The 27,217-nt window shown below is 37.6% G+C and overlaps 3 protein-coding genes across 14 annotated transcripts in view; 1 reads left to right on the top strand and 2 right to left on the bottom strand.

The window, feature by feature from the left end:
- The window catches only part of camk2d2 (calcium/calmodulin-dependent protein kinase (CaM kinase) II delta 2), a 34,651-nt gene extending 17,740 nt beyond the window's left edge, over nucleotides 1-16,911 (bottom strand). For 8 of the 12 annotated variants that reach the window (XM_067497136.1, XM_067497139.1, XM_067497144.1 and 5 more), the window contains exons 1-3: nucleotides 16,468-16,910; nucleotides 14,089-14,183; nucleotides 667-726 (exon numbers count right to left, since the gene is read on the bottom strand). In XM_067497136.1, the coding sequence (XP_067353237.1) occupies nucleotides 667-726; nucleotides 14,089-14,183; nucleotides 16,468-16,529 (217 nt within the window). In that variant the 5' untranslated portion in view covers nucleotides 16,530-16,910. The other 4 variants (XM_067497137.1, XM_067497141.1, XM_067497148.1 and 1 more) reach the window with 2 other exon arrangements.
- A 2,189-nt stretch (nucleotides 16,912-19,100) lies between these two features.
- Nucleotides 19,101-20,377, bottom strand: LOC137123441 (interleukin-8-like). The gene is made up of 4 exons (XM_067497135.1): nucleotides 20,117-20,377; nucleotides 19,850-19,982; nucleotides 19,642-19,725; nucleotides 19,101-19,499 (listed from the first exon to the last, which is right to left on the bottom strand). Exons 1-4 carry the CDS (start codon nucleotides 20,181-20,183, stop codon nucleotides 19,487-19,489), a joined length of 297 nt encoding a protein of 98 aa, XP_067353236.1. The 5' UTR covers nucleotides 20,184-20,377; the 3' UTR covers nucleotides 19,101-19,486.
- Nucleotides 20,378-24,102: 3,725 nt separating this feature from the next.
- LOC137123440 (C-X-C motif chemokine 5-like) lies at nucleotides 24,103-26,196 on the top strand. Its single transcript, XM_067497134.1, has 4 exons — nucleotides 24,103-24,260; nucleotides 24,443-24,575; nucleotides 24,673-24,759; nucleotides 25,217-26,196. The coding sequence occupies exons 1-4, from the start codon at nucleotides 24,209-24,211 to the stop codon at nucleotides 25,236-25,238; spliced, it is 294 nt and encodes a 97-aa protein (XP_067353235.1). The 5' UTR covers nucleotides 24,103-24,208; the 3' UTR covers nucleotides 25,239-26,196.
- The last annotated feature ends 1,021 nt before the right edge of the window (nucleotides 26,197-27,217 follow it).

Here is a 27,217-nt window from a genome sequence, read left to right as displayed (position 1 = left end):
AGATTTAAACAAAAAGAGAAGAAATCAGGATAGAGGTTAAAATAATTTTTCACATCTAACTATATACAGTATACTGTCTATGACTATAGTGAAGACTCAGACAAAATCTATAAATCCGGTTAATGAAATGAGCTGTTCTATAAATTAAACACAATTAAACACATCTTGAAAAACTAGTTTACCTGCACAAAAATCCCGAGCGTCAAAGTGTTTATGTAGAGCTGTTCTCAAATTTTAAAAGACCAAAGTTACCTACTGTATGAAAACGGAGAATAATCTGGACTGTGATGCAGAATATAAAATAAATATAAATATAAAACATATAAAATATATACAAATTAATAATTACTGTGAAAACAAGAAAAGGTTTAATGAGGGGGAAGGGGTTTTAGGGTCACTTATTTAGAGAGCGTGTGGGGCTCCTGTGTCTTTCTGATGACTCAGCTTGAAAAGCACACAGATACATCATCATTAGATACTTGTGTACACACAAATACACACACTTATACCCCTTTTCTTTGCTTCCTCTCTCTCTTATAACTGTGTCTGAAAGATGAATAGCCATAGAAATCACCAGAGACCTGAACAAAGTCTGTTTGCTTTCCTTTGAATTTACGTGTGTTCCTGTGTGTGTGCGTGATTTGAGATTGAGGACTTGCGGCTCACCGATGTTGGGGTGCTTCAGTAAACGGCAAATCCTCGCCTCTCTCTCCAGCTTCTGATGATCTAAATGAAAAAACAAACAGAGGGAAACAGGGACAGGTTATTTTTATTGGTCTTTATTGTTTCCTGCTATGATTGGCTTTCTGAAACATCTAACATGAAGTAGGCTGCAAGTTAGTTGTGATTCATTGGAGGACACAGCACAGCATTTGGGCATCAGTGTGTGCATTTTTGTACTTCACACTGACACTACTGTATCTGTGTGTATGCTGTGTCTTGTCTTTGTACCAGCGCTACTGTTTGCCTTATCAGAGCTGAAATGCTTGACAAAAATAATGTGACCTGATATGAGTGTGGTTTTGTGCCACCGACAGACAAGCAACAGTGAACAACAAACACGGTAAGCAGCCACAGCGAATTCATATTGACCTACGGTGTCGTGCTTAATATAAACTCTTGCAGTGTACTTGCAGGTGCCTTTGCTGCCCAAGGCTAACATAAAAATGAAATTTACATATCCACATATTCAAACCCCTAACTCAAATTAAATGTGATGATGATTCTAATACATGTTCACTACTATGAAATCATCAAGAAACTGGGCTGTGAATTAAGGCAGAAATCAATTTTCCCAAAATTATAATAATCAAATGTTTTTTCTTTAGCTGAACCTGGAATTTTCAGTTATGGAGACATTGGACTAACATTAGACTCAATTGCTATTTGTGTGAAAAAGCTCATTTCCAGCAGAAACAAGCAAAAACACTAAGAACATACAGTGTTACTAATGCCAATGTGAGATAATAGACATTTAAAATCATCAGGAAAACTTAATATCATGAAGCACCTTAACTTATGCAATATTTCATTGAATGCATTAGCGAAAAACACACACTAACATCTAACATGATATGTTACAGGGTGAACTGTGGATTCATAATATGAATTTTGAAATGTTGTATATCATGTCTAGGTTTCTGAATAAGTCAAAGAGAATCACATGAACACATCACTCACTGGTTTTGGGGGAGGATAAAAGGACAATAGGTGTTGAGGCTAGTGTACTTCGGAAGACTGACCTCAGAGAGGCCAGTCACATGGCACAGAGAGACCAGAAAGATTTTATCGGACTTTGTGAACAAGACATGACGGTCAAGTTTCCTTATCAGTCATGCATACAGACACTGATTCCAGTAACTCTGATTCCTGACAACTGAGTCACTATAATGCGTGATCCAATACGGTGTTGAGGCGACCCATTTCAGCTTTGCCTTGGGATACAGAGAGAAAGAGACAGAGGGAACGAGAGAGAGAAATTGAGGAAGAGAAACAAGCGCAGCGGGTTGTTCTTCTTTCCAAATAAAATAGGACGCCTATTTTTCACGCTCATCTGTGCCTCCTTGCTCTGCTCTGCTTGATGCTATGGAAACTGTGGACTCAGAGGCGAGACCAATAAACACCAAGCAGCTCGTTCAAACTATATAGGTACAGTTATCTGTGTGTGTTTGTGTAGTGCAGCTATAGGAAGCGACAGGCAGACACTCTAGACGAACCTAGGGCTCCCAGATACTTAAATCAAATAAAAACTGGCGTGCTCTCAAATGCCTGGTAAAAATGCCAGTACAGTATGTTCACTGTGATTGAAGGACTGTGCACACAGGAGGGTGGGGTTTGTCAGTCGCAGTGTGAGAGATGAAGCCAAAAAAACTAATAAAATCCCAAAAGTGAAAAGCAAAGCAAATACAGCGTGTACTTGAGAGCTCTTTAGTATAAAAATACAGAAAACTTTTAAAATCCCCCCTGGTAACTGTACCAGGGGAGATTTCACGATTACGATTTCACTAAAAAACAAAGATAAAGATAAGTTTCATGGTTCAGTTCAATAAATCAGCAAAGCAACAAAAACTAAACTAATGTCTTGGCGTACAAGAGAAAATATAAGCGAATCATAGCACTATTTGGCATCTGGATGCAAAACTGCAAATGCTTTTACAGCATGAATCATTTCTCAATCAGATGCTGCAGTGATTTAGGCCCAGATATAATATACAAGGCAGTAAATCTACATCAATTAGAGAGGGGACAAAAATGTAAATAAAAGCAAATAAACCGGAAACATACACCCCAGGGTAACAGCTAAGGCACAGTTAATCATATGACAAGGTGAACTATCAGTTGCGGCGGTGAGCATGACCAGGTGAAATGTCTGGCACAAGTCCTGAAAATACTGCTTCAAATGCCAGTGAGAACACACCGATTTCTATTTCGCTTGATGTACAGTGCCAGCTTTAGAGACAAGCACAACAGCAGAGAGGCAGACAAGCATAATGAAAGGCAGAGCCAGAAACAAGGGCAACTCAGCCATTATTTCATGATTAGCAGGACCCTCTGAGCAAGGTCACTAATCTCTGCCTCTGTCAAGTTACTGAATGACACATAATCCCTTTGCTTTTCCCTCAGTCTAACGTACAAACTTTTTAATTCCTTTGGTAATACATTCATATTATTTTGTATTTTGTTATTTCATCACCTAGCTTAGTCTTTATTTAATAATTTACAGACTTTTGTTTTGGGTTTTATCTAAATCTTTAATTTGTTCCCACACAATAAAGTTGCATGCTCCACCAATACTGTGGTGGTTTTGTTGTGTGTGGTGGTGGGAAGTTTAAATGACTATGCCTATTTTTACATTTTACATCAGATGCAGATTTATACACTTCTCAATTCCTCATGACAACATTCTACTGCAGACAAATTACTAGCAGCCATACAGCAATCTGTCAAATAGGTCAGAATCACCCATTCGTTCTCCTTAATATGTGAAAGCCCACGCCTACATTTACAGACTGAAAAAATATTTTTGTATATCTACTGTTTTTTGTGGCAATGTATAAAAAAAGTCTTCCAAATAGGTGCAATTATGTGAACTCACACAGCATTAAATTATGTTTCTGCTCAAATGTGGTCTTGTGGTATGCAACATTTGAAACCTAACCCCAGATTTTGAATTCCTCATCAATCTACAGGTCAATCTACTGACCGATAATATATTTATGGTGCTAGTCAGTCACATTCTAGTTATGGTCCATATTAAACAGCTGACATGTTTTTATTCAAATGCAATCCTTTGTGCAGTGTTGACAAATCACAGATAAGGGCTTTAATACTCAGGGAACATTAAAGTACAACAGCTACACCACCAATTTATAAAATGATGTAATGAAGGGCACTGTCTGAAAAGTAGTAACTTTCAATATCACACAATGTTAGTGTGAAGCTTTGTTGCAAATTCACTTTTCTGTCAATTATTGGTCGTTTTAAAATCATTACATTGTGCCAATTTGCACATTAAAAAAATACTGATTGTAAAGTTTTACAGTGCTATACACATATTTTAAGCAGTAAAGTCAGTGTTTTTCTGGCAAACCAGAAGAAATATCAAAAATCTTTTCTCTTTGAAATAAGTGCAAGGATTTCTATGAATTTACATACAACTGTAGGTCTATTTTGTTTTTGTTTTTTGGTTTACTGTAACTGTAAATGTCTCATCCATCTTTCTATAATTTTCTGCCTCCACATTTCTTTCGCTCTCTCTCTCCCTACTCCACAGGTAGTCCACCTCCCAGTCTGCTGGACATCTGTTGTCTAGCAACTCCTGCACCAATCAGAGCATCAGGCTTCTCCTCTCCTCTGCAGTGAAACCAGCCTTGCATGCAAATGGTCGACATAGAGAGTTCACACACAACAACCAAACTCTACTGAACTACAAAGAAACTAATTCTGTTGCCACACACACACATTTAAAAAGTCTTTTGAACAAATTTCCTCCAGATCATCGAATCATTTAACCCATAACAAATAGAGCCCACATAGTGGATGGACATTAGGCTAGAAAGTAGGGGTGGATCCACTGCATTCGTGCAAAAATTATAATGTGCACAAACAAGCACACACTACAACAAATGCCAAAACATTAATATGGTTGCACATCTTTGCAATTCCAAGATTTATGTGTCAATGGAAAATGACAAATTGTGACACAGCTTAATAACAAAAACAACAAAGTCAACTAACCAGCTCCCTGAGCTCTAATAGAGACTTAAAACCAACCAGAACATGATAGCACACACACTTGTTTCTGTGAATAAAAACTTGTGTTTTTATTGTGTTTTATCTAGTGTTTTACTGCTGTGATGTTGAGGCCTGCTCAGGTTTAAGCATCACACCTTCATAGAGGGAAAGGTTCCTGGTTGGTCCTGGCCCTTTCTAAGTGGTGTTTGTATGTTCAAACTGTAATTATGCAATTTTCCTTTTTGTGTTGTGTTATTGTTACAAATTTCTAAAATTACAAGTCACCCAGGTTGGAGCACAAAAGTGGCCTTCTGTAAAGTAAGGGATGTGATTTTCTGTTTGTAAATTTTAATAGATGAGAAAATCACATTTTACACTTTTTACTGGACAAACTTCTGCTGTACTTTGAAATCAGCCTGACCCTTAAAAAAGTCTCGCAGTGACAACAATGACTGTTGTCTGTGGCTGGCTGTCAAAAATGCTTCATAATACTTTAATGTATATGTGTTTGTGCACAGAGACTACTGAGATGTGTTTTGCTTACGTGTTTAAAACTGACAGCAGCATTTCTACTAATATGAAGCCAAAACAATCATGTAGACAAGTGTGGAGCTGCCGCAGTCAGCTGTTATCATTCAGGACTGTCGGTACGTTTCTGGCCTGGCCTGAGCTGGCTGTCTGAATGTTTATCTGTATGTCTGTTACTTATTCATACTGTGTATAATATAAAGTAGTCATGAGTTTATTTCAAGTAGTTGCTTCCCATTGCAAAGGTATTCTCTGTCATGTTTTGATGATGTTAAATTTATTGGATATTGCTCTGCTGGTCTGAAGGAAACATTTACTCTACTTGTTTTGAGTTTTCAGATCCTGTGACCCACGAATGTCCTGATGCAGTACTTTGATCCTCGGGGCATATACAAGTAGGCCAATTCCGTAATCCATCTATCTAACAAGGAAGCTTGAAATGTTATAGTGATGGTCCAGTTTGTCTTTGGTAATCACAAATTCGGTCTCAGACGTTCACATGCGGTCCATTATGTACACCGCTTTTTCTGTTATAAGTCATGGAGGAATTGGAGCCATTTCCAGCTGTCATTGAACAAGAAGCAGAGTACACAGCAGACAGGTCACCTGTCTATCCCAAGGCTGTCACAGAGAGACAGAAAAGTACTCACATTCATAACTAAGGGCAATTTAGAGTCATCTCTCATTTCAGCCTACTTAAAGGTAAAATTGAGTAGTACAGAGACACTGATGTGCTGTATTTTACCTCTTGTCACATCATAAACCATCTTGTCTAAAACTGTTTCTTGCCATCAGAATGTCAAATATGTAGAGTCTCTGCTACCCAGGATTTAAAACTTTGTCCCATGTTTAGGACAGTCCAGTTGTCATTTATGTTCTGTATTAGTTCGTGGCAAGCCTGATGTAAATGGAGACTACTCATGCTGTATTACCCAACATTCTGCAGACTGCAAAATGACCTCCTTACCATCTTTTAAGGATCTTTCCACTGTACATGCGGCTAAATCCAAAACAAATGTCATAGATGCAAGAGAATCATTTTATAACTGTCAAAAAATAATTTATCAGAAAATGGTCTGACATTCTGTGTAATCAAGTCAGAAAATTCTGAAAACAGCAAACATTTAAGTTCTCTACTACTAAAAGCTACTACACTAAGAGGCATCAGTGGGCACAGATGTGTCAAAATGGAAGACACATCACCTGAGGATTCACATGAACTACCAACTCCATCCATACATATTTTTTTTGTTATTTATCTTGATGTCAGGCCATGAAGGCAGCTTTTTTTCAACTCTAAAAAAACTTCCAGGGCCAGAAGCTGTTTACTTTCACAGTGTTGTTTACATTCCATGAGAACGCATCACAAGAACAATAAAACTTCCCAAATTTCCAAAGCCAACATGTTATAAATCTAAATACTTTTCTGCACCGCAAACACATGTTGGGAAAAGTGACAAAGCAGCATTTGTCACTTCCCTCATTATGCTGCACTTGAGCAACTCTACTCTAACTCCACCGGAGCTGCTCATTGGCCTCAGAACAGACCGTGGCTGTACAGGAAAGCTTCCAGGCGAGAATGTATTTAACTGTGTGAATGTGACCAGGGTCAGTGAATCTTCCGTGAAATAAACTAAGTTTAACAAACAAATTTTTTAATAAACAAAACTACCATATTAGTACACTTCTTAGCAAGCCTTATTTGAGACTTGCTATGAGTTTAAAAAGATGTTCATGATAAAAGCTTTTAGTCTCCTTCATATTAAATTGTTCCTTTTTGCAGTATTAATAACAATTAATTAATATTTAAACTCAATAAAAACCATTATGTTCATTACAATTTATTTGTTAATCATAAATTTGATTGATAAAAAGCCAAATTTGAGATTGTAACCCTAATACATGCGCACACAAATCCACTCATGCCACAACAGAATATTGGAAGTTCTGCTCCAATTTAATTAAAGGTTTTAATTAATAAGAAGTATTAGAGTGAATACAGGACTACTTAGTTAGTCCTCTGTGGACACTGGCTAAGTAGTCCTCCTCCATATGTTTTCATTCTATCCCCTGCAGTACCTGGGGTCTAATGAAACCATCCAGGACATGGAGACACCGTCACCCTCTGCTGGTTCCCAATAGAAAAAGAACTATGAGCCAGATTACGCCATTGCTTCCTTTTCTGAGAGGAGGCAAACGTGGCTGGTTTCATAGATAAAACTGCCCCCAGATTATTGCTTAAAGTCTATAATGTACAGTAGTGTGTGCTTTTGTCTCAACTGTTAAGATTGAGAAACACGCATTAGAATAATATGTAAAAGAGCACTGGCAGGTGAAAGTACCTAATACTGCACTCATACTCACAGTAGAAGCAATTTTTCTTAAGAATATCATGTCTATATAAAACACTTGCATTTTGCCCAAACTTGGTACATGGAAAAAAGTCCAGTCATAGCGAAATTCTTTGCGCAATGAAGGTGTCATTTTAAATTCCACTAAGCTGCAACTCCTTCCAACAACCCTGCAATGAGTGTACCTACATTTCATCCTGCTTTGGCAGGACAGCAATGGCACTAACATAAAAAAGAAAAGAAAATGCTGTCTCCATCTCTTCTGCAATATTAGTGCAAAATGGAACATCTAGAAATAAGAAAGTGAAGTGCATGATTGAATCTGACATTTACATTGTGTTTCTGCCATTTTATGGCAGCTGTGATAGATCCAACTATTCATCTCTATGTCTGAATTAAATAATAGTTACTAGGTTAAATAAAGATTTTACATGCTACTCTAAGTGTTCATACTCTAGTCCTAACATAATACTGCAGGCATATTTTATGTGTATTCTTCAACAAACAATCTTTTTTTGATGTCAGTTTTATTGATGGACTTGATTTTCATCACTCTGTTTCAACAAGTTGCATAAAAATTGCAAAGCCCTCTTTAAAACTCATACATTTCCAGAAATGTACAGACCGGTTTTACTGCCAGTGTGCCAGAGAAGAAGTGGGGAAGGAAGAAGAGGTGGGAGGACAGATAGGAGCAGATTACTGGGCGGGAAAGGGCAAATCAAACAAATCAACAAACAGAGGTTAAAAAGGGTATACAGTATGCAGAGAGAAAAAAGAGAAAGACTAAGGTCTGTAATTAAATATGTCCTTGCATCCCACCGAGTCCTTGCTAGTTACCGTAGCTTAGTTCCAGTCTCACCAATCAATTGTTTTTATATCAAAATGCAGACATTCTTCTGATTTGCCTAGATGAAAACCTCACTCAACTTATAAAGCAGTCCTCCGGGGGCAGCTCTTACTGTAAACAGCAAAACTCGAGAAATACGATCAAAGTTTTAAATCTCTCAGTTTAAGCTCTAAGCTTACTGTGTCATTATTTTATTTATTTCCTATCTCTGTTTGAAGCTACTGTAACATTACCTTAAAGAGCCACACACTAGAGATGTAAATGTCAGCTTTACTCAGATAACTTAAGCCACACTTCAAAACTAAGGTTAAAGATTTCTATATTATCATCAACAATACAGTTAGGCAAAATAAACACACCAATCTGTGAGCTAATCTAATGGCCTTTATCAGTGAAAGGAATATGCTTGGTTGTCATGGTGATAGTTCAGTTGTCATCGTGACTCCTCAGCACCTGATCATTTACGTTTTTTTGTGTGTTTGTTTGCTTGTTTTTCAACTGGGACATCATGAAATTGACTTCTCTTAAACTGACTGACTCACTGATGACTTGGAAAAGAACAAGAAAGAACTAGTTTTAAGCTCACAAGTCAAGAAATGTAAGTTTAGTGGATCCCTTTGCAGAAGCTATAATTTGGATTAGCATAGATGTTTACTATTTTGCATAATGATGCTTGACATTTACTTTACCCCCAAAAAATAGAAACATGTGTTAAATGTAAAAAAAGGCCTCTCTTACATTTCATGCCTCTTCTACAGTCTTTGTACTGAAGCATCTAAATTACATATACATAATGCATATACATATACGTAATGCATTATTATGTATACATGTGCACACAAATCCATTCAAAGTTCCTGCATAGGCAAAGTTACCACATAGGCACAAAAACTGAATGTTGCAATTTCAGACTCAATTTCACACACACTGGCAGTGTGATTGGCATCAGCTTAAACCAAAACCTTGTTTCATTTCAAAAATATTCAGTGCTGTTCATGTGTGTGGGTCTTTCTGTGGTATTGTGGACACATGATAGTCAAAAAACAGCTTGAACGTGGTGGCTAGTCATCATTTTAGGGTTAACGTGGAATAGAGAATGCATTATGGAACTGAGTGTCCCCACTGAATTTTTTTCATGTTAACTTAAAACCAAAATAGCCCTCAAAAAAATGACAACCACCAATTTTTTTTTTATTCAATTCAAACAATTGTAGTCTAGATGTTAAAAAACTAAACGATTTGTTTTTGCCCACACTTGCACTACAGCCAGCACCTACGGGTCCAGAATTTTAATTACATGTGAGAGTAAAATTTGAGCATGTAAATGTTTACTTGCCTTGGGCCTTATACTAGCCACACCCAAAATCTGATTAGCCACCCCAGATTCCACCCCCTGCCAGAGTAACAAGGTGCTAGGTACCTGCTATTGAACTTGCAGCACAAGGAGAACTGAACAAAGTTATGTTATGTATTTAACATTTCTGATCCTGAACAAACAAAAGTTCTTAAATGTCCAAAGTTTTCAAATTTGGTTTTAAAACCTTTTAAATCATTGTTCACACGTACCACCCTATTTTGGACATGTGCCCGGAGTTGCTGGATAGGGGTGCAGCAGAGAAAGGCTGGCGCACTCTCACAAATTAACTTGTACTTCCTGCAAAGATGACATAACAAACTATTCTCCACGGAACAGTACCCATTAGCATTTATGCTACAAAAACTATGTGGTCAGATACGTCCCAGACCACCCCAAAAAGGTTTTATGTGATGGGATCGCAGTACGTCTTAGTGGTGGTTTACACTTGTATTTAGTGCTGTTCATACGTTATGTGTTCACCCAAGACATTTTTAAAATCAAAATCAATCACACATGATAAGAGCTGCCAAAACTCTACACTGTTTTAAAATGACATTTTAAAAGCCCACGATTGACAGTTGTCTTTGAAATGCTACAGCAGGGAAGTATACACATTCTTTACTTAAGTAGGAGTACAGATACTTGTGTAAAAAAAGTACAAGTACCAATTCAACTTCTTTACTCAAGTGAAAGTGAAACAGTACAGTCTATACTGAAAATAATGAGCATTACCCTGGCTCCAAGGACCAACATTAAAAAGCCTAGAGCTGCCCATTGTTGTATGGATGCAGATACAAACACAAAGGCACGCTGGAACAACAGGCTGTATCCGGGACACGAAAGTAAGTGAAAAAAAAGATAAGAAAACCAAGATTACAGTATCCTTCCTAATGAACATTACACACCATCAGTGAAAGGTTGCTTGTCATAATCTAAATCTTCAAATAAGTCATAAAGAGAAATAAATAAGTTATAAAGAGAAACTCTTCAAAAGAACCTTGACTATTCTTCAAATAAGTCATTAAAAAGCCTAGAACTGCCCATTGTTGTATGCATGCAGATACAGACACAAAGGCACGCTGGAACAACAGGCTGTATCCGGGACACCAAAGTTTAAGTGAAAAACAAGATAAGATTACGGTATCCTTCCTTATTAACATAACACACCTATCAGTGAAAGGTTGCCTGTCAAAATCTAACTCTTCAAATAAGTTATAAAAAGACATGTACAGTAGGCTCCTTTACCGTATCTAGTGAGTACAGCTAAGCAATAGAGAGTAACCCTCTGTACTGACTTTTCCTGCAAGTGGGTAACAGCTGTGCATTGAGACAAAATGTTATTATTGATAACTTCCCTCTGTTTTGAAAATGTAAGCCATAGAAGATAGAAGACAGATATTTGTGTTAAAATGTAGGGAGTAAAAGTTTGTAAAAGTAAAATACAGATCCCTGAAATTTCTACTTGAGTACAGTAAATAGGTATTTTTTTAGCTTGTTACTTTCCTCCTCTGGTCCCCACAATTATAGTAATAAAACCGTGTGTGTGTGAGAGAGAGAGAGAGAGAGAGAGAGAGAGAGAGAGATAGGGACATAGAGTGAGAGAATGACCAACATTTATATTTAGCCTTCAAGTACGAAGTGAGTCATGTGATCCCCCTTCCTCAACTGATCCCCCCTTCCTTTCCCATCTCTCATTTCTCCTCCCATACATCTCTCCATTCTTCTCTTTCTCTCCTTTCTGTTCCTTTAACCTCCAAGAGAAGTAAAACAGAGTCACACTGATACTGGAGGAACATGGGAATGAAGATGATAAGAGAAGAAGTGAATGCAGATAAGGGACTAGAAACGGGGATGATATGCAAAACGAAAACAAATACAAGCATATATGCATATATTGTATATATATCATAGGGAGACCAGTAAAAGAGCTATTATCTCTGTTACCATGACACTGCCACATAAAAAATAGCAATGCACCCAATTACCACAGAAAGACTCCACTCTGAAAGAGGGTCAGTTATGGATCGATTGACTGGAACAGCATCAGGCCAGGAACAGCAGGAATGCAGTCTCTGCAAAACTAGTGGGACTTTATCAACATGGAATGCTGCCTTATTTTCTGCTTATATGTTTTTCCAAGGATTTAGCACCCAACTTTACACACTGGACTGAGCTGAGCATGTTGTTTTTCCATTGACTTTATCAACAAGACGCACCTCTAATGTGTTCAGATGAGAAAATTGGGAGAAAAAGAATGAAAAGTATTACATTCACTGCATCATAGCATAACACAGATTATGCCCTTAATTTTATTTCTCCATCCTTGTAAATGTAGCCTTATTCCCTTCACTGTGGTATTTAAATAAAAAAAAAACTTTACAACAGTGCAGACCTACTCAACTGTTGAGTAGGTTTGTGGAAAGGGTCACTACTGTGCAGATACAGCAGGATACTTGTGCATAAACACACACAGAAGAGTGCGCTGACTACCTCCTATCATATACTTCTCTCTCTTTCTACTGCTGCCTCTCTTTCATTGACTCATCTCCTGTTCTTAAGGAAATGCTGCATAATCAGGATTGCAGATTTCAGAACTACGACTGGCCCTATAGGCCCTCCACATACAGTATGTGTGCATGCATAACCTGAAACACCAAAGATACACAGTGCCTTGATCTGCCTGCATTGCAACAACCAATCTTATCCTAACCCCCTTTAAATCATATATACTCTCACACACACACACACACACAATGATAGAGTTCTGGAGGGAGGTCATGAACTGGCCAAAGAGAAGGGAATCAGAGTTGCAATTCTAGGACTTATCACAGAAAGAGGATAAGACCATATCTGACACGCCAGCATGACCAGGATGTAGACTTCTATATATTAACACACACACAGAGGAAGAGCGAGAGAGTCGTTGTCATGGTAATGGATACAACTGGATCAGGTCATGTGTCCAAATACATTAACTGACAGATTGCCTACCACATGGTACACAGTGGAAACACACACACACACACACACACACACACACACACACACACAGAGGAAGAGTGAGAGTATATCCACAGACCAACATAAATATGTGGTGAGATAACCCTTGGCAGTATTTTTGGAATAATCTATCCCAGCATGCAAGAGGTGAGATACTGATCTGTCTACTGAGGTGTCCATTACCAGTATTGCAATAAGCAAGCAGGGGGGTCAACATGAGCGTAAGAGGGACAGAAAGAGAGAAAAGCATGGGATTGTTGAAGGGAAGAGAGAGAAAAGCAGAATGAAAACAGATGCAGAAAGAAGGATAGGATGATAAGATGGGGGGGTGGGCAGAAGTACCTTGTGAGAAATATTACAGGGCCTTGTAATACACACCCCAAAAAACCATACGAAAAAAAAACACAGAAAGAACACATATCAAAGGGTGAGGATGCATAAAATGCAGATGAAACTAAGATCTGCTAAAAATAATGAAAGGTAAAACACTGCAAAGATAAGGAGAGGATTGCACACACATCATAATGAGCAATGGTGCAGTTGCCACAACTCGTGCGCAACAGCCAAGTTAATTTAAGGAAATTGTAACCAATCACATGCATAGCTGCTTCTCAAGTATGACAGCAGTCACTGGTTATCACAGGCAAAAAGTGGTGACTGACTGAAGAGCAGAGGCAACAGCAAATGCACAACAGAGTAATCACAAGTATGCCCTTGGCGGTTCCTGGGACATGTGTCTGCTTGCACGTAGATACGTACATGTATGTGAAAGAATGTGTGTGAGCTTCACTGTGTGTGTGTGTGTCCCAAGCCTGAGGCAACCAGGCCACCAGCTACATCTACAGTGACGGATGTGAAAGAACTGGATCGGCTTCGCAGGAGATCTGCCCCTGGGATGACAAGACCAGCCAAAGCCCTCAATCAATATGCAACAAACACACACACACACACACACACACGCACAAGGTTGTATGTGACAAATATTTGCATAGAAAGTGAAGGATGAATAATAAATAGGACGGAGAACATGTACCTTGGCGTATCCTTCAGATGAAGTTTTCACACGCAGGAACTTAATCAATCAAAATCCAGACAAGTCTAGGCCTCTGTCTCTTTCTCAAGCACTGCCTTTGACACATACAAACTTGTTCTGACCCTTGAGCCCATTTCAGCAATGTTCAGAGCTCACCAAGGATTTAAGATTTTTTGGTTGTTGTTGTTTTCTAGTGTGAACATTTCTCTACACATTTGTATGTGTTTGTGTCTCCTACCTCTAGCAGAAAGCTTCTTGGTGTTGATGATTTTGGCAGCATATTCCTGTCCAGATGAGATCTTCACACATCTTCTGACCACAGAGAAGGCGCCCCTGAAAGGAATACACACAAAAATATTTGAAAAGTATATCTAATAGTGTATCTAAGTGTATGTAATATAAGAGTTTTATTGGGGCTTTTGTTTTGTTTTTCTAAACAGAAGTTCAGATAGTTTGATTTGGTGTAAAATGCTTGGCTTGAGGGACTCAATAAAGTTAATTAGTTACTTTTGCTTTATAAATATGTGAACCATTAGAGACAAGACCACATTTCCATGGTAACTTTTTTAAACCTGCCTCACAGGTCAAGGATGAGAATTTACAAATGTGGCTGACCTCAAGTATCTTTTTTAGAAATTAAATTTTAACTTAAAAATCCAAAGAAGTGTAGATGCAGCATCTAAACTGCTATCAAATGAGCACACAAACACACCACACCTGCAGTACCTGCAGTACAAATAGCCTCATCACTATGTGTGATGACCAACAAAGGTCGTTTGCAGCTCATCACTGTTCCATGTGTTGTTCTTAAGATTCAGGTACTTGTATGTAACTAAAAAAACTAGGCCAGCTATATTGGAGGGAGGAGAAGTGCAGAGTGCAGCATCTCTTGTCTCTTTATGCAGCTGTTGAGCAGATGGCCTCAGTTCTGCAGCCAGGCAGGCCACTTTGCTATTCAACATCCATCTCTGTCTGTGCATGCCTTCTCTTTCACACTGCAGCAAAATCTTTTCTAGTAGCTCCAGACAACATTAAGATATAAAAAACAGAGACACTTGGATACCGACTTGAGGCAGACTAAACTAACAATCGGCATTGCCCCAAATGAAGAGTCCTTTCACTTACTGTAATACCTACAACAATATGAACAATAATCACAATAATAACATTAATAGGGCGTTGTGACTACTTGTCAGTAAGTCAGCAGTCAGTAAGTATAAAGTCATATGTACTGTACCATGAACAGTTATCTAACATCTGGCATGAGCAGATTGCCACCAAAGCTTACCTCCAATTTATAGGGGATTTGGTAGAGGAAATGATCATAGCATAACACGTTACATAAGAAATCTGTTTGCTATCCTGTATAGTAAAGTAGCATGGCAGTGTACATGCACATATGTCTGTAAATGACCAGCTACAGTTAACTTAAGGTTCCAAAATCAGGTGATGTACTGTACAATTCAAACATTTGATCATATATGTATAGAATGCTTCACTCAATGAAAACATAATCACATGGAGAGAAGGAATTTATGTTTAACCAAAGGCAAAATACACTCAAAAACTGGAAAACTATAATCAATTTTAGAACACTGGTTATAACATTCTTGATTCTTGTAACCTGTAACCTTTCCTGCGAACAATGCTAAGTTTCAAAGGGTTTTTTCTTCCTCTTACAATCACTGGAAATACTTTTTTTTCTATTAAAAGTTGCTCTAGATACTTTCATTTAAAATAATGTTATTTGGTTGCACATTCCAGTCTTTTATAATCAAGCTGCATTTAACTTAATCAAATACCGTACTGAAAGTTACAAGTTTCAAGCTTTTGCAAAATGGAAATAAGGAAAAAACATATCTGCCTGGACTGGATATCGTAAAATCTTCTTCACTTGCTTAGGAATCTAATTCCTCCAGTTATACTGGGACAGCATTCCTTACTACTCTCTCCCTATGCTTTACTTAAACGTCAACCCATGCTGCAGACACCTGGGACTGGGAACACAGACTGTATGACCTCACACGTAAACCCACAGACACATCTAAACACGGACATAGAACAGGTACACATCCATGAGAGGAATGCCCTGCCTGTGTCTTAAAACTGACCGCAGCTCGGTGCTTGACTGAGGACTGTGTCATCGCCGACAACAGGAGCTGTCGCACTGAATGTGTATTTTCTGTCACACAGGAGAAGCAGGATTTAGAGAGGGGGTGAGAGATGGAGAGAGATGAGGTTGGTTACCATTCTCACCATTTCACATATTTCACCCCTGGTAACGTTTACAACATGGGTGCCCCCTTGCACTCTGAGGAACCCCAAAGGTCGAAAGGCTCCACGATGTCAAATTCACTACACGGCATCTTCTCTCGTAAGCACAGAACCTGAGAGGGTTTCAAAAGAGCGTCTTAAACAAACAGGATGCGCAGACCTGCACTGTACGTGGTAGTGTACGTACCGCTCTGCATCATAGGTTTCATGGCTACATTATCAGCAGCTCGTGCACACGCACGTACACAAATAGATTCACACAGACACATAAGTCAAGGCGGCTTCTTACATAACAGGCGGACATTTCATACAGGGATGTGTATGATAAATCATGATTCCTTACTTCCCCAGCTCCTCGAACAGCTGATATTCGTCAGTAAATCTTGTGCAAATCGTTAACGCCATCCTGAAGGAGGTGCCAAGGGCTGTGCGGAGACGCGGATAAGGTGCACTCACAAACTGTATCCGCCGCACTCCGTCGTCAACACCGCCTGGTTTTGTCCTGGACCTGCGAACCAAACGGGGGGATTCATGCAGAGCTAAAGCGCATCAGCAAGAGATATGGTGGGTTGGTTTCTGCAGCAAAACACTGGCTGGACGAGAGGGCGACCGACGCGCTTGTTTGCTGTCTTTGTTTTCTTCACAAGCAGCAGCTTTTCACAGCCCGTGGACCCAGCATCTTGTGTGCATTTCGGCGTCCTTTGACGTATGTCCGTCCGGCGTTGAGAGTGTTGTCTGTGAGCATCAGACACCGCACTACCCCACCTACCCCCGGCTGTGCGCTCAGTCCCGCCCCTTTGCCTGCATCCTTGGTCAAGCCAATAACAAAATAAAATAATAATAATAATAATAATAATAATAATAATACACATGCCAAAAGGCAATTGTGGAATTGTGGGTTTGGTGTGGTTTTGGGTGACCTTCGTGTCGCTTAAATACGGAAATGACAGTAAAATACATGATCATAAGCTCTGAAGGCCCTCAGCAAGGCGAGGGCTAATAAAAGGAGAAATTATTCTATAGCTGTATTCATTATTCTTTATAAGTTTTTGAATTGTCAAATAAATAACGGATATTTCAAACGTGGTAATGTAAACACACTAAAAAGTATTTCTTGGCTCTAATTTTTCTAAAAAGATAACAATTACTTGTGTCTTTTTAAGTAGTTTCAACTATGGCATTATTCAGTAAATCCTGCATATCATTCAACACTAGATAAATTAGTCTAGAACAGTGAATAGGATTTGCCTTGACTTCTAAAAGCCTAATTCAGTTGAACAAAACAATATAAGTCCAAGTGTATACGGGTAGGGACTGAATTCACTGCCAATCTTTGTTATTGTTTACACTGTTCTTTTATTATTGTGAAAATAAACAAACATGATTTATTTTAATGTGAAATAAAACCACTCAGCAAGTTTCCAAGTCTTTTCTTTAAACAATAAAAAAGAAAAATATTTTAAGAGTTCAAACAATAAATGCCTACTAATATACTATAAATCTATATACTAGATTTACCTTATATCAACGTAAAAAATTATTTGATTGAACTTTCAGAAATGTATTAATTCATTTCTTCATTTTAAGTTACAAGACTACAGATCATAGCAACTCTTGTTATGATAATAAAAAATCTAATATAGAGATATAATATCTAAACAAAATTTAGATATTTATATTAATAAACAAATTAGATGATTCTTTAAAATTGCTAAATTCATACAGTAGTGTAGCATGTCTGGTTGAGCTATTCAGGTTTGTTGCTAGTTTCCCAGGCTGTTAAACGCCCATTTGAAACATACTTCCAAGAGCTGCATAAACGTCATATTTGCTGTTGTTGGGTTACCTTATATGTAGTTAAGTAGAAAATTTAATTAATTATTCTTTATTTTTATTTGGCCAAGTGTTAAATTAAGTTGTCAACTGACTAAAATATGTACATTAAATAAACCTATATTTTTATGCTGGGAACACCTTGACTTTACTTAATCCACCTCAATAATTTTTAGAGGGTGGAGTGTGGTGCAAATGCACTGGTGAGGGAGAAGTACAGCACACAAACTCAGTGAAGCTACATAAAAAAAGGTATTGCACACTTTGATTTCACTGTAGGCTCTCAAAACTGTTAAGAAGACTTATTGGGTCAGCTAATGTTTTAAGGAAGCTGACCCACGCTGAGTCATTTTATTTTTACGCTGAATCATCTTAAAAATGTTTACAATATTAGTTTTAATGTGTTACTTCATTTGAGAATAAACTGAGGGTAAGGCCCTGTGGCAAAATCTTGAGGTAATTTCGCCAGCAGCATCTTGTGATGTAGATCTGTAATGTTGACGTGATGTATTTTGCATATGCCAAGAGGAAGTGGAAAAACAGTTGATTCAAAACTCTTAGCTTTACTACATGCGTGCAAAAGAAGGCTTTTAATAATAGAATATTACTTGGAGTGGTTAGTGTTGCCACCTCACAGCTAGAAGGTCCAGAGTTTAAATCCACCCACTTCTCTCTATGCTTGCATGGACTTTCTTCACATTCCAAAGACATGCAGTGAAGGTAACTCGTGACTCTAAATTGCCCGTGTGTGAATGTGAGTGTAAAAAGTGTGTATGACCCCCAAACACGCACACACCTCATGTTATTACAGCTGGACTTAGTCCGGCATCCCGTGCAATCCTTGACATAATAAAGGGATGACTAAATAATTTGTCATATTAATGTGTTAATGTCCTGCATTTTTGCAAACCTATGAATTTCCAAAGTGAAATGTTTACACTGATAAATAGTTTTTTATATTTTGGATTTGTGTCATGTGTTTATAATTATTATTATTATTACTTCTTTTAATGGTTTATGGTAAATGTGTGCAAATGAATTGTTATATAAGCAGGTTTGCTAGCAGTCTTGAGGGAATTTGTTTTGTCCTTTCGCCTTATCAGTACTTTCAATTAATTAAATTGAATTAAATGACAAAACAAACCAAATCCATTTTCAATTTAATGTTTTTAATAAATATTATTAATTACAAATTATAATAAAAGAAACTTAATGAAAGTTCAAATGTTAAATAAGATACATTTGCATAAATACATGAATAAATATCTTGTTCACAATTTACAAAAGAACACTTACTCAGTTATAAAGCAGGAGACATACAATAATGGCTTGTTTGATACAAACAAACAAAGTAATTAAGAAAAACAGGACATAATACTGTGATTTTTAACAAGTGCTCAGGCTATTAAACAGTCCCTCATATGAAATGAGTGCAATAACTTCAACATCTGATCAAACAAATGCTTTTCAATACTCCTCATTTGTAAATAAACAGCTCAGACTCGCAAAAGACGTATCTTGACTTCGGTTCACTGTTTTTTGCTGCAGAGAAAAGAAAAAAAACAAAAATTATTTGCTGTTTTAAAAGTGGACAGAACAGTGACATCTCTGTCACACGATCCAGTTTAAAATAAACTATACCATGTCTGAGTGTCCTCATAATGTGTGATTGACCTGAGCTTACCTGGACATGATACGCTGGATCACCTTCTTCACCCAGAGAGCTTCTGGGTCTAGACAGACCTGTTCGCCGGTTTTCAGTGTGGCACTGCATCAACAAATAAGAAACACAGATACAGTCAACACAAAGCAACACGTGACAATGACAAAATCTCAAAGCACAAACACTATCACTCTCTGGATAGAATGAAGGTTTCTAAATTTGAACTTACATGATTTCTGTTTTATCGCAGTGAGGGTTGGGTGGAATGAGCTCCGCCTTGGCAATGCGACTGCCAATGTGTTTGCTTTCGGTCATGATGCAGCGGCAGTGCAGCTCCACTCCCAGGCTGCTCAGACTCATACCTGTTAGGAGAAAGGAAGTTACACATGGTCAGAGAGTGTAGTAGTGTTTGCTTGTACCTCTCCATGCATTGATGAAAGAAATATTGTTTAAAGTGAGGCAAATCTAACTATTAAACTGAACATAATAAACTCACCTTCACTGATGGCAAGGGAAGCCAGGAGGACCACAATAGCACTGACAATAACTCTGCTGTTCCTCATTTTTCTTGCAAATTCTGCAACAACTAAACAACCAAGAGATAAAAATGCTCTTCAGAAAGCCCTCTTATGAATCTTTAGGCTCTAAGTGAAATTAAAGAAGGTGTTTCGTACTCTTCTGTATTCTTTTTTCAGTTCCCTCTACTTTTCCTTTTCTTGGGTTAGCTGTCTTCTCACTCTGATGTCTGAATGTAGCACTGAAGAGCCTTTTATATTAGAGTCCATGAATGAGTCACTTCCCAGGCTTAGGCATGTTGCGCAAACTGGGACAGTCAGGGGCTGAGTGGGAATTTACACTGTAAAGCTTGAAAGACATGTGTGATTTATTAAGAGAGTTTCAAAATATCATAGAATATAATGCATGGTTCTGATTTAGAAAACATGGTGAATAAAGAGTTGACCACAGATACCACAGCTAAGCCTAAGAGAAATTCTTTTTGAATCATAAACTGTGTTTCTATTGCTGTATAGCACTGTAAATCACACAAAGCTTGCAAATTGGAGATTGATCAAGTGAGAATTGATTCCATGATAGCATGCATTGCATAAATGAACAATTAGATGCAACCTGTTAATAAGTGGCTGACAAATGGAACACTCATGTTTTGTCATCTTAAATTTCACCATCTGTCAGGGGGGGTTGTGGCACAAACAGTTAAATCGTGAACTTTGTATTGTCATGTTTGTCACATAACTATAGTTGCCTTTTTAAGAACATAAGAATTTTCAAGACTGCCCAGCATGCACTGTCATGCTCATTAGTTCAATAATTCAGAGTCATGCACCTTTATTTTTCAGGAATTCCCAAACTGCTGCTAAAATTCATCATAGTCAATCATGTGTACATAGAGAAAATGCACACTTGCCTGATGTGCACAAAAATGTTCCACATTACACAAAAGTCTGTATATTTAGAACAAAACTGTCACAAAGCTAATGATATCATACTCATTTGCAATCTAGCTATTACAAATAGCTATATTCTATAATATAATACCGGGAAAAAACAGACCTTGATGCAACCTAGGTAAAAACTCAATATCGTAAGATAAGCTGAAACTCATCAAATGGTCATGTACCATTTTGCTGGCTCATACTTTTAAAACTCTTAAAGCAACAATTTGACAACAAATTTCCCTGAGACCTGAGGTGACTTCAACAAGCTCAGACATCTGCCTGGAGCCATCACGTCATTACCTCTACTCTCACAAAGCAGAAGGAAGCATGGGGCAACTTCTGAATGAGGGGTCTAATCTTGTGGTTTTGACACATTCATTCTTTTGTTGTTGCTTCACGCAGTGACTGAGTGTTTGGGCAGGAGGTTAAAATGTTTCTTAAAATTATGCCATTCTTTACCCTAGTTTTAGGTTATTTATTTATTTAATGAATTGAAAGGTGGAAGGTTTTTGCCGGATCTCATGTGGAACTATCCATTTCCTTTTGTGGTCACGTCTGCTTAGACAGCACTGGAAACCGAATGTGAATATCACATTTTGGTTAAATAGAGGATGTGAACCACTCTCAAAAGTCTCTTATTGAACATTTTCACTATTGTGGGTTAACAGCCGTTAACATGTGATGAGATGAATGACAATGGCCTGATAGGCATTGTGTGCAATTTTTTTATCTTTTGGTTTCCCAGTACGTTTACTCTGATGTACTGTATGCACCTAGGTTGTCTTGATCTATTTTTGGGGGGGATCCAAAAAATTTTTTGGGATTATACAGATTGCCATTCAATACTTTACCTACTCTAAATATTCATTAAATATGTATCTGACATGCATCAAGACACAATCTGGAACTATTCTATTCTTAGGATCTAGTTTATTCAAATACTAGTGGTAAAAAATATAAAAAGGTTAAAAGATCCAAAGTAAAAAGACACACACACACACACACACACACACACACACACACACAAACAGAATAAAGGAAGTAGGCTCTTCAGTTTATGGGATCACAAAGGAAGTGTTATGAAATCTTCAACTGCATGAAACATAGATGTTTGGATATTCCAATACTTCCCCTAAACTGAACTTTCATGAGTGCAAATTGGAGAACCACTTCACTGGGGTAAAATATATTACATCAGACCAAACCCAACTAGTTTTGGATCATGATCGTGGTTTGTAGCACATTACTATGAATCCTGGAGTGATTATAATAAAGATATAACAAAGAGCAATAACAAATGGTCAACCAGTCCAACATTTGGGCACAGAAATAGCTCAACAAATATTGGACTCAAAAAGATATTTTGTACAGATATGCGTAGTCCACAATGCATTTTAAATGAATGTGGCTCCCCTAAAGTTTCCTTTAGCGCTGGTCAGTTTATATTAATCTAGTGAAATATATACAGATGGATATGTACTAAATAGATGCACCTAATACCTGAATTTTGCATCTAGCTCCAACAAGTTAACATTAATGCTTTTTAGAGAAATGTCATAGCTATTGTTTGATAGAATGCCAAAAATATGGGACAGGTGTTCATCAAATGTTATACCTGTGGATCCTTCTGGATTTATATAGCACCATCGCCAAGTGTCATATTGTCAAATACTCTCCTTTGTGACCAAATATCTGCAAAGATGATTTCATTACCATCAGCAGCTTGATATTTCGATTGATACTAATTTGCATGTTGGAAGTAGCAGTATTTGATAAATTACTCTCAACATCAGCCGCTCCACTGTACACATGCTATAAGTGGTGGTAAGTGGGTTTGAGTTCAGTAAAATTGCGAAGACAAAAAACAGACAACTGGCTGACAATAAGTGCTCTGCAACTGCTCTAACAATTGCTTACTGTTTGATATACTGTAACACAACATTTATATAAGTTAATATAACAATGTACACTGACTAGCCACTTTATTAGGTAACACCTGTACAATGTTATAATTTCTTGGTTTTTACGTTGAAAATGTCAGAAAGGTGATAATTCTACTCTCTGTTTATAATTGAGGTCAAAGTGGTGAAGTCATACTGGAGTGCACTATACAATGAAAATGAAAAGAAAGGGCATTATATCTACGCACGTGTTCAAATAAGACATAAAAGCTCATAAGATCATTTCAATTTCGAAATATGTATTTTTTAGGTTTGCAACTTTGGTGAAGATTACATCACATTTCATGACCAATAAATGCAGAAAACCCAAAGACTGCATAGTATAACTGTACATTTAGAGAGCGGTTGCTCTGCGTTGAATGGCACTCTGCCTGATAACATTCACTTTTACTGCGTTATCATAAACTATGCTTTTGAAACCAAACAATGGTTTGGCACACAATGAAAAGACGGAGTCAATGAATTTGAAAACAGGAGCTGGGAAAATCAGAAATGACTCATGGAACTTGTCATCAGCTAGTCTGTCATAATTTCTTTATTCTTTATTTATGTTTGCTCCATTGTGGTATGAATACAACAGTAAACTTTTGCTTTCACTTGAACTGGAATGTTTCACTGTTGTTTATATTAGTGATATACTACTGGAGGAATAAACCTGCCAAAAGGGGACTCAGTGGCAGCCACACGCTGGGGTTTTCGTGAAATGTCAGGGAGTTTGGGGATTTTACACATGGCCAGCATATAGTTTAAAGGCCAATGTTTTTTCCATTAAACAAACATTTCATTTGAGATATCTATCTGGAGGTAGGTAACCCTGGAGGAGTTTACATTCCTCATGTGCATAAGCTCCTTACTGTAATTAGGACAAGCCCTCTTGTCATAATCTACAACTACAACCTGGTGTTTTTTTTTGCACAGAGATGTGACCCGTACTGCAGTTGTGCAAAAACATTTGAGATTTGAGATTCTTTGGAAATGTAAGTTTTCAACTGCAGTTTAAAAAAACACTTCAAAACAAAAAGCCCACGCACAGATCCTTGGAATAAGTAAGGGAGGGTAAAAGGAGGAGGGAGATAAAGTGTTTACACAGCAAACTTGCACCACGGTTTATGACTGGAGAGGGGAGAGAGACTAAAAAACATTGTTTCTGACTTCAGTTTAAGAGCAGATATGTCTGTCTTCCTAACTGTTGCACTCCTGGTTTTCCTGACAATCCCTGAGGGTAAGTCTAATTGTTAAAATAGAAAAAGTACTCTGGAAATGTACACTCTTTGTTTGCAGCATGCATGTACTCTGCACTTAGTTTCAATTGACTGTTTGTGGTCTAGCTTATCAATCAGTTATATGCAATTCCTTGTGTCTGTCCTGATATTGATTTCTTTGTCTGACCTCTCATAACCTCAGTTATTAGTTCAGGGGATCAAGGAATGAAGCTGCGATGTCTATGCATCACTAAGGAGAAAAAGCCCATTGGACGTTTAATAGGAAAAGTAGAGGTGATCCCTGCCAACTCCCACTGTGAAAAAATTGAGATCATGTATGTCCTGAGGGTGAAGGACAATAGTTTAACTGTTCTAATGTAGTCCTTCACTATCAACATGCCTGAACTTTTTTTCCATTGTTTGGTCATGCAGTGCCACACTTAAAAAAGACGGGCAAAAGCTTTGCCTTGACCCTGATGCTCCATGGATTCGGAAAGTGCTTGAGAAGAAATTAACTCAGTAAGTCCCTTTTTCTATATTTATATAAATGTATAGATAGCTATGCATGAGAATAAATTTGTTTTGGAAGTAAAATCACTTCTGCTTATTCCGAGTGACCAGTTGAACTTAATATGGCCATCTCTTTGGAAGTATATTTTGTTACCTGAGGTTTTCACTTTTATATATTTCTTTATGGTTATGAATCTGTTTAATAATTAGTCATGTTGCCCAACAGTGGGGGTTACTTGAACACTGGACATGACATATATCTTATGTATGGAGACAGGTTTATGTTCTATTCCATAAAAACATGAACCTTTCTATAATAACCGTATATTCTTAAACGTTGTTTCAAGTCAGGGAATTTAATTTCTAATTTTCATAAATGTTTTATTTGATTCAAAAACTGTGGACAGTGGACAGTTGGACTTTAACTGACTAAACTATAAAATATGAAAATGTTTTTTCGTCTTAGGCAGAAGAACAAACCTTTTTAGCTTTGGCTCAGCTGGATATGACACATTTGTATCAGCGCTGAAGTTCAACATGCATCGCTCTTGCTGGGAACCAACTGTTTTTTTTTTAATAGAACCAATTAATAAGCAATTGTGACACAAACATAATACAACATTAACTCAGTGTGGCTTGGGGTTGTTGTGTACTTGAGGATATAACTTGAAAGTTTCACTGCAAGGACATCGCCACCTTTTGGAAAAAAGATGAACACCATCAAGACCACAATCACCTTTTAAGGGTGTGAAATGCATTCCTTCATTGACCGCTAACAGAACACACACTGCATTTTTTGTGCAAGATTTACGAATGTTAAGCTGCCTTCGATTGTAACATCTATTATATTGTAATATTTTTTTGCATTTGTTGTGATCTTTATTCAAAAGAAAGTAAAACTGAATTTGACCTTTTTTTTTATTTCTACTATATATGTATGGGCAAGAAACTGGAGCCCCAACAGCCCATCCCCAGCCGCACAGTGCTGGTCCCAAGCCCAGTAGAAATTGGGGAGGGTTGCGTCAGGAAGAGCATCCAGTGTTAAAAAGAATAAAATAAAATGTGCCAAATCAACACACGGACAAATGATCCGCTGTGGTGCACCCTGAACTCATAGGGTAAGCTGAATTTGAAATGAGCTTGCACCACTAACATTTGTTTTTCCTATGGCTACTATCTAAAGGTTAAATTTCAGAACAAACTGAATCAATGTTGAGGGTTTTTCACATGAAAACCGAATAAGGTTATTAAGTGGTTCTCTCCATGAATCTGTACATGGAATAAGCTACCAAACTCTGCACGCTAAGCAACCTCACTCCCAATATTAAAAAACTGCTGAAAACAGAACTCTTCCGCATCTTCCTACGCACTTAAATCAATTGAAAAAATAAAATAAATAAATAAAAACTTCCTTTCTGCTCATCCTTGCACTTGCATCTCATGAAATGTAAATACTTTTTGATACGACTTTGCTTTGATGTTTTCTCCTTGACTTAGATTTCTGCTTGCCTTGTACCTTACTTGTGATTCGCTTTGCATAAAAGCATCTGCTAAATGACTAAATCTAAATGTAAATGTAAAATGGAATAAACATTCAAAGACCTGAAACTTTGGATTTCTGCTAAAACTTTATTTATGAGACACATTTGAAACAATTGATCACTAGACTTTTACATTCATGTTATCAATAGTCTCAAGTTCGGTGTTAAAATCCTTACCCAGAGAAATCACATTCTTAGTGAAATTCTTGTATTTATTACTTCAGCTTTAGTGAAGAAACTGAAGTGGTACAGTGCATCGAGAAAGTATTCACAGCACTTAACGTTTACCACATTTTGCCTTATTCCAAAATAATAACCCATAATGATAACATGAAAGAAGTTTTTTTTTAATTCTTTGCAAATTTATTGAAAATAAAAATTGAAAGATAATGAAATAAACATACATTAGTATTCATTTTGCCTTTGCTCAATACGTTGTTAAATCAGCTTTGGCCCCAAGTATTTTTGAGTAGGGTCCTACAAGCTTGGCACACCTATTCTGGGGAAATTTCTTTAATTCTCCTTAGCAGTACCTCTCAAGCTCCATCAGCTTGGATGATGAGCGTCAGTGCACAGCTATTTTCAGATCTCTCCAGAGATGTTCAATCAGGTTCAAGTCTTGGGTCTGGCTGGGCCACTCAAGGACATTCACAGAGTTGTCCTGTAGCCACTCTTTTGTTATCTTGGCTGTGTATTTAGGGTTTGCTGTCCTGTTGAAAGATGAAACCTCACCCCAGTCTGTGCTCCAGAGATCTTTGGAACCGGTTTTCATCAAGGATGTCTCTTTACATTGCTGCATTCTTCTTTTCCTCGATCCTGACTAGTCTCTCAGTTCCTGCCACTAAAGAATTTACCCACAGCATGATGCTGCCAACACCATGCTTTACTGTAGGGGTGATATTAGCCAGGTTTTGAGCGGTGCCTGG

Source organism: Channa argus, chromosome 3 (genome assembly GCF_033026475.1).
Source record: "Channa argus isolate prfri chromosome 3, Channa argus male v1.0, whole genome shotgun sequence".
NCBI classification, from domain to species: Eukaryota; Metazoa; Chordata; class Actinopteri; order Anabantiformes; family Channidae; genus Channa; species Channa argus.
Note: the sequence above shows the minus strand (reverse complement) of the source record. Positions and strands in the feature narration are given on the sequence as shown.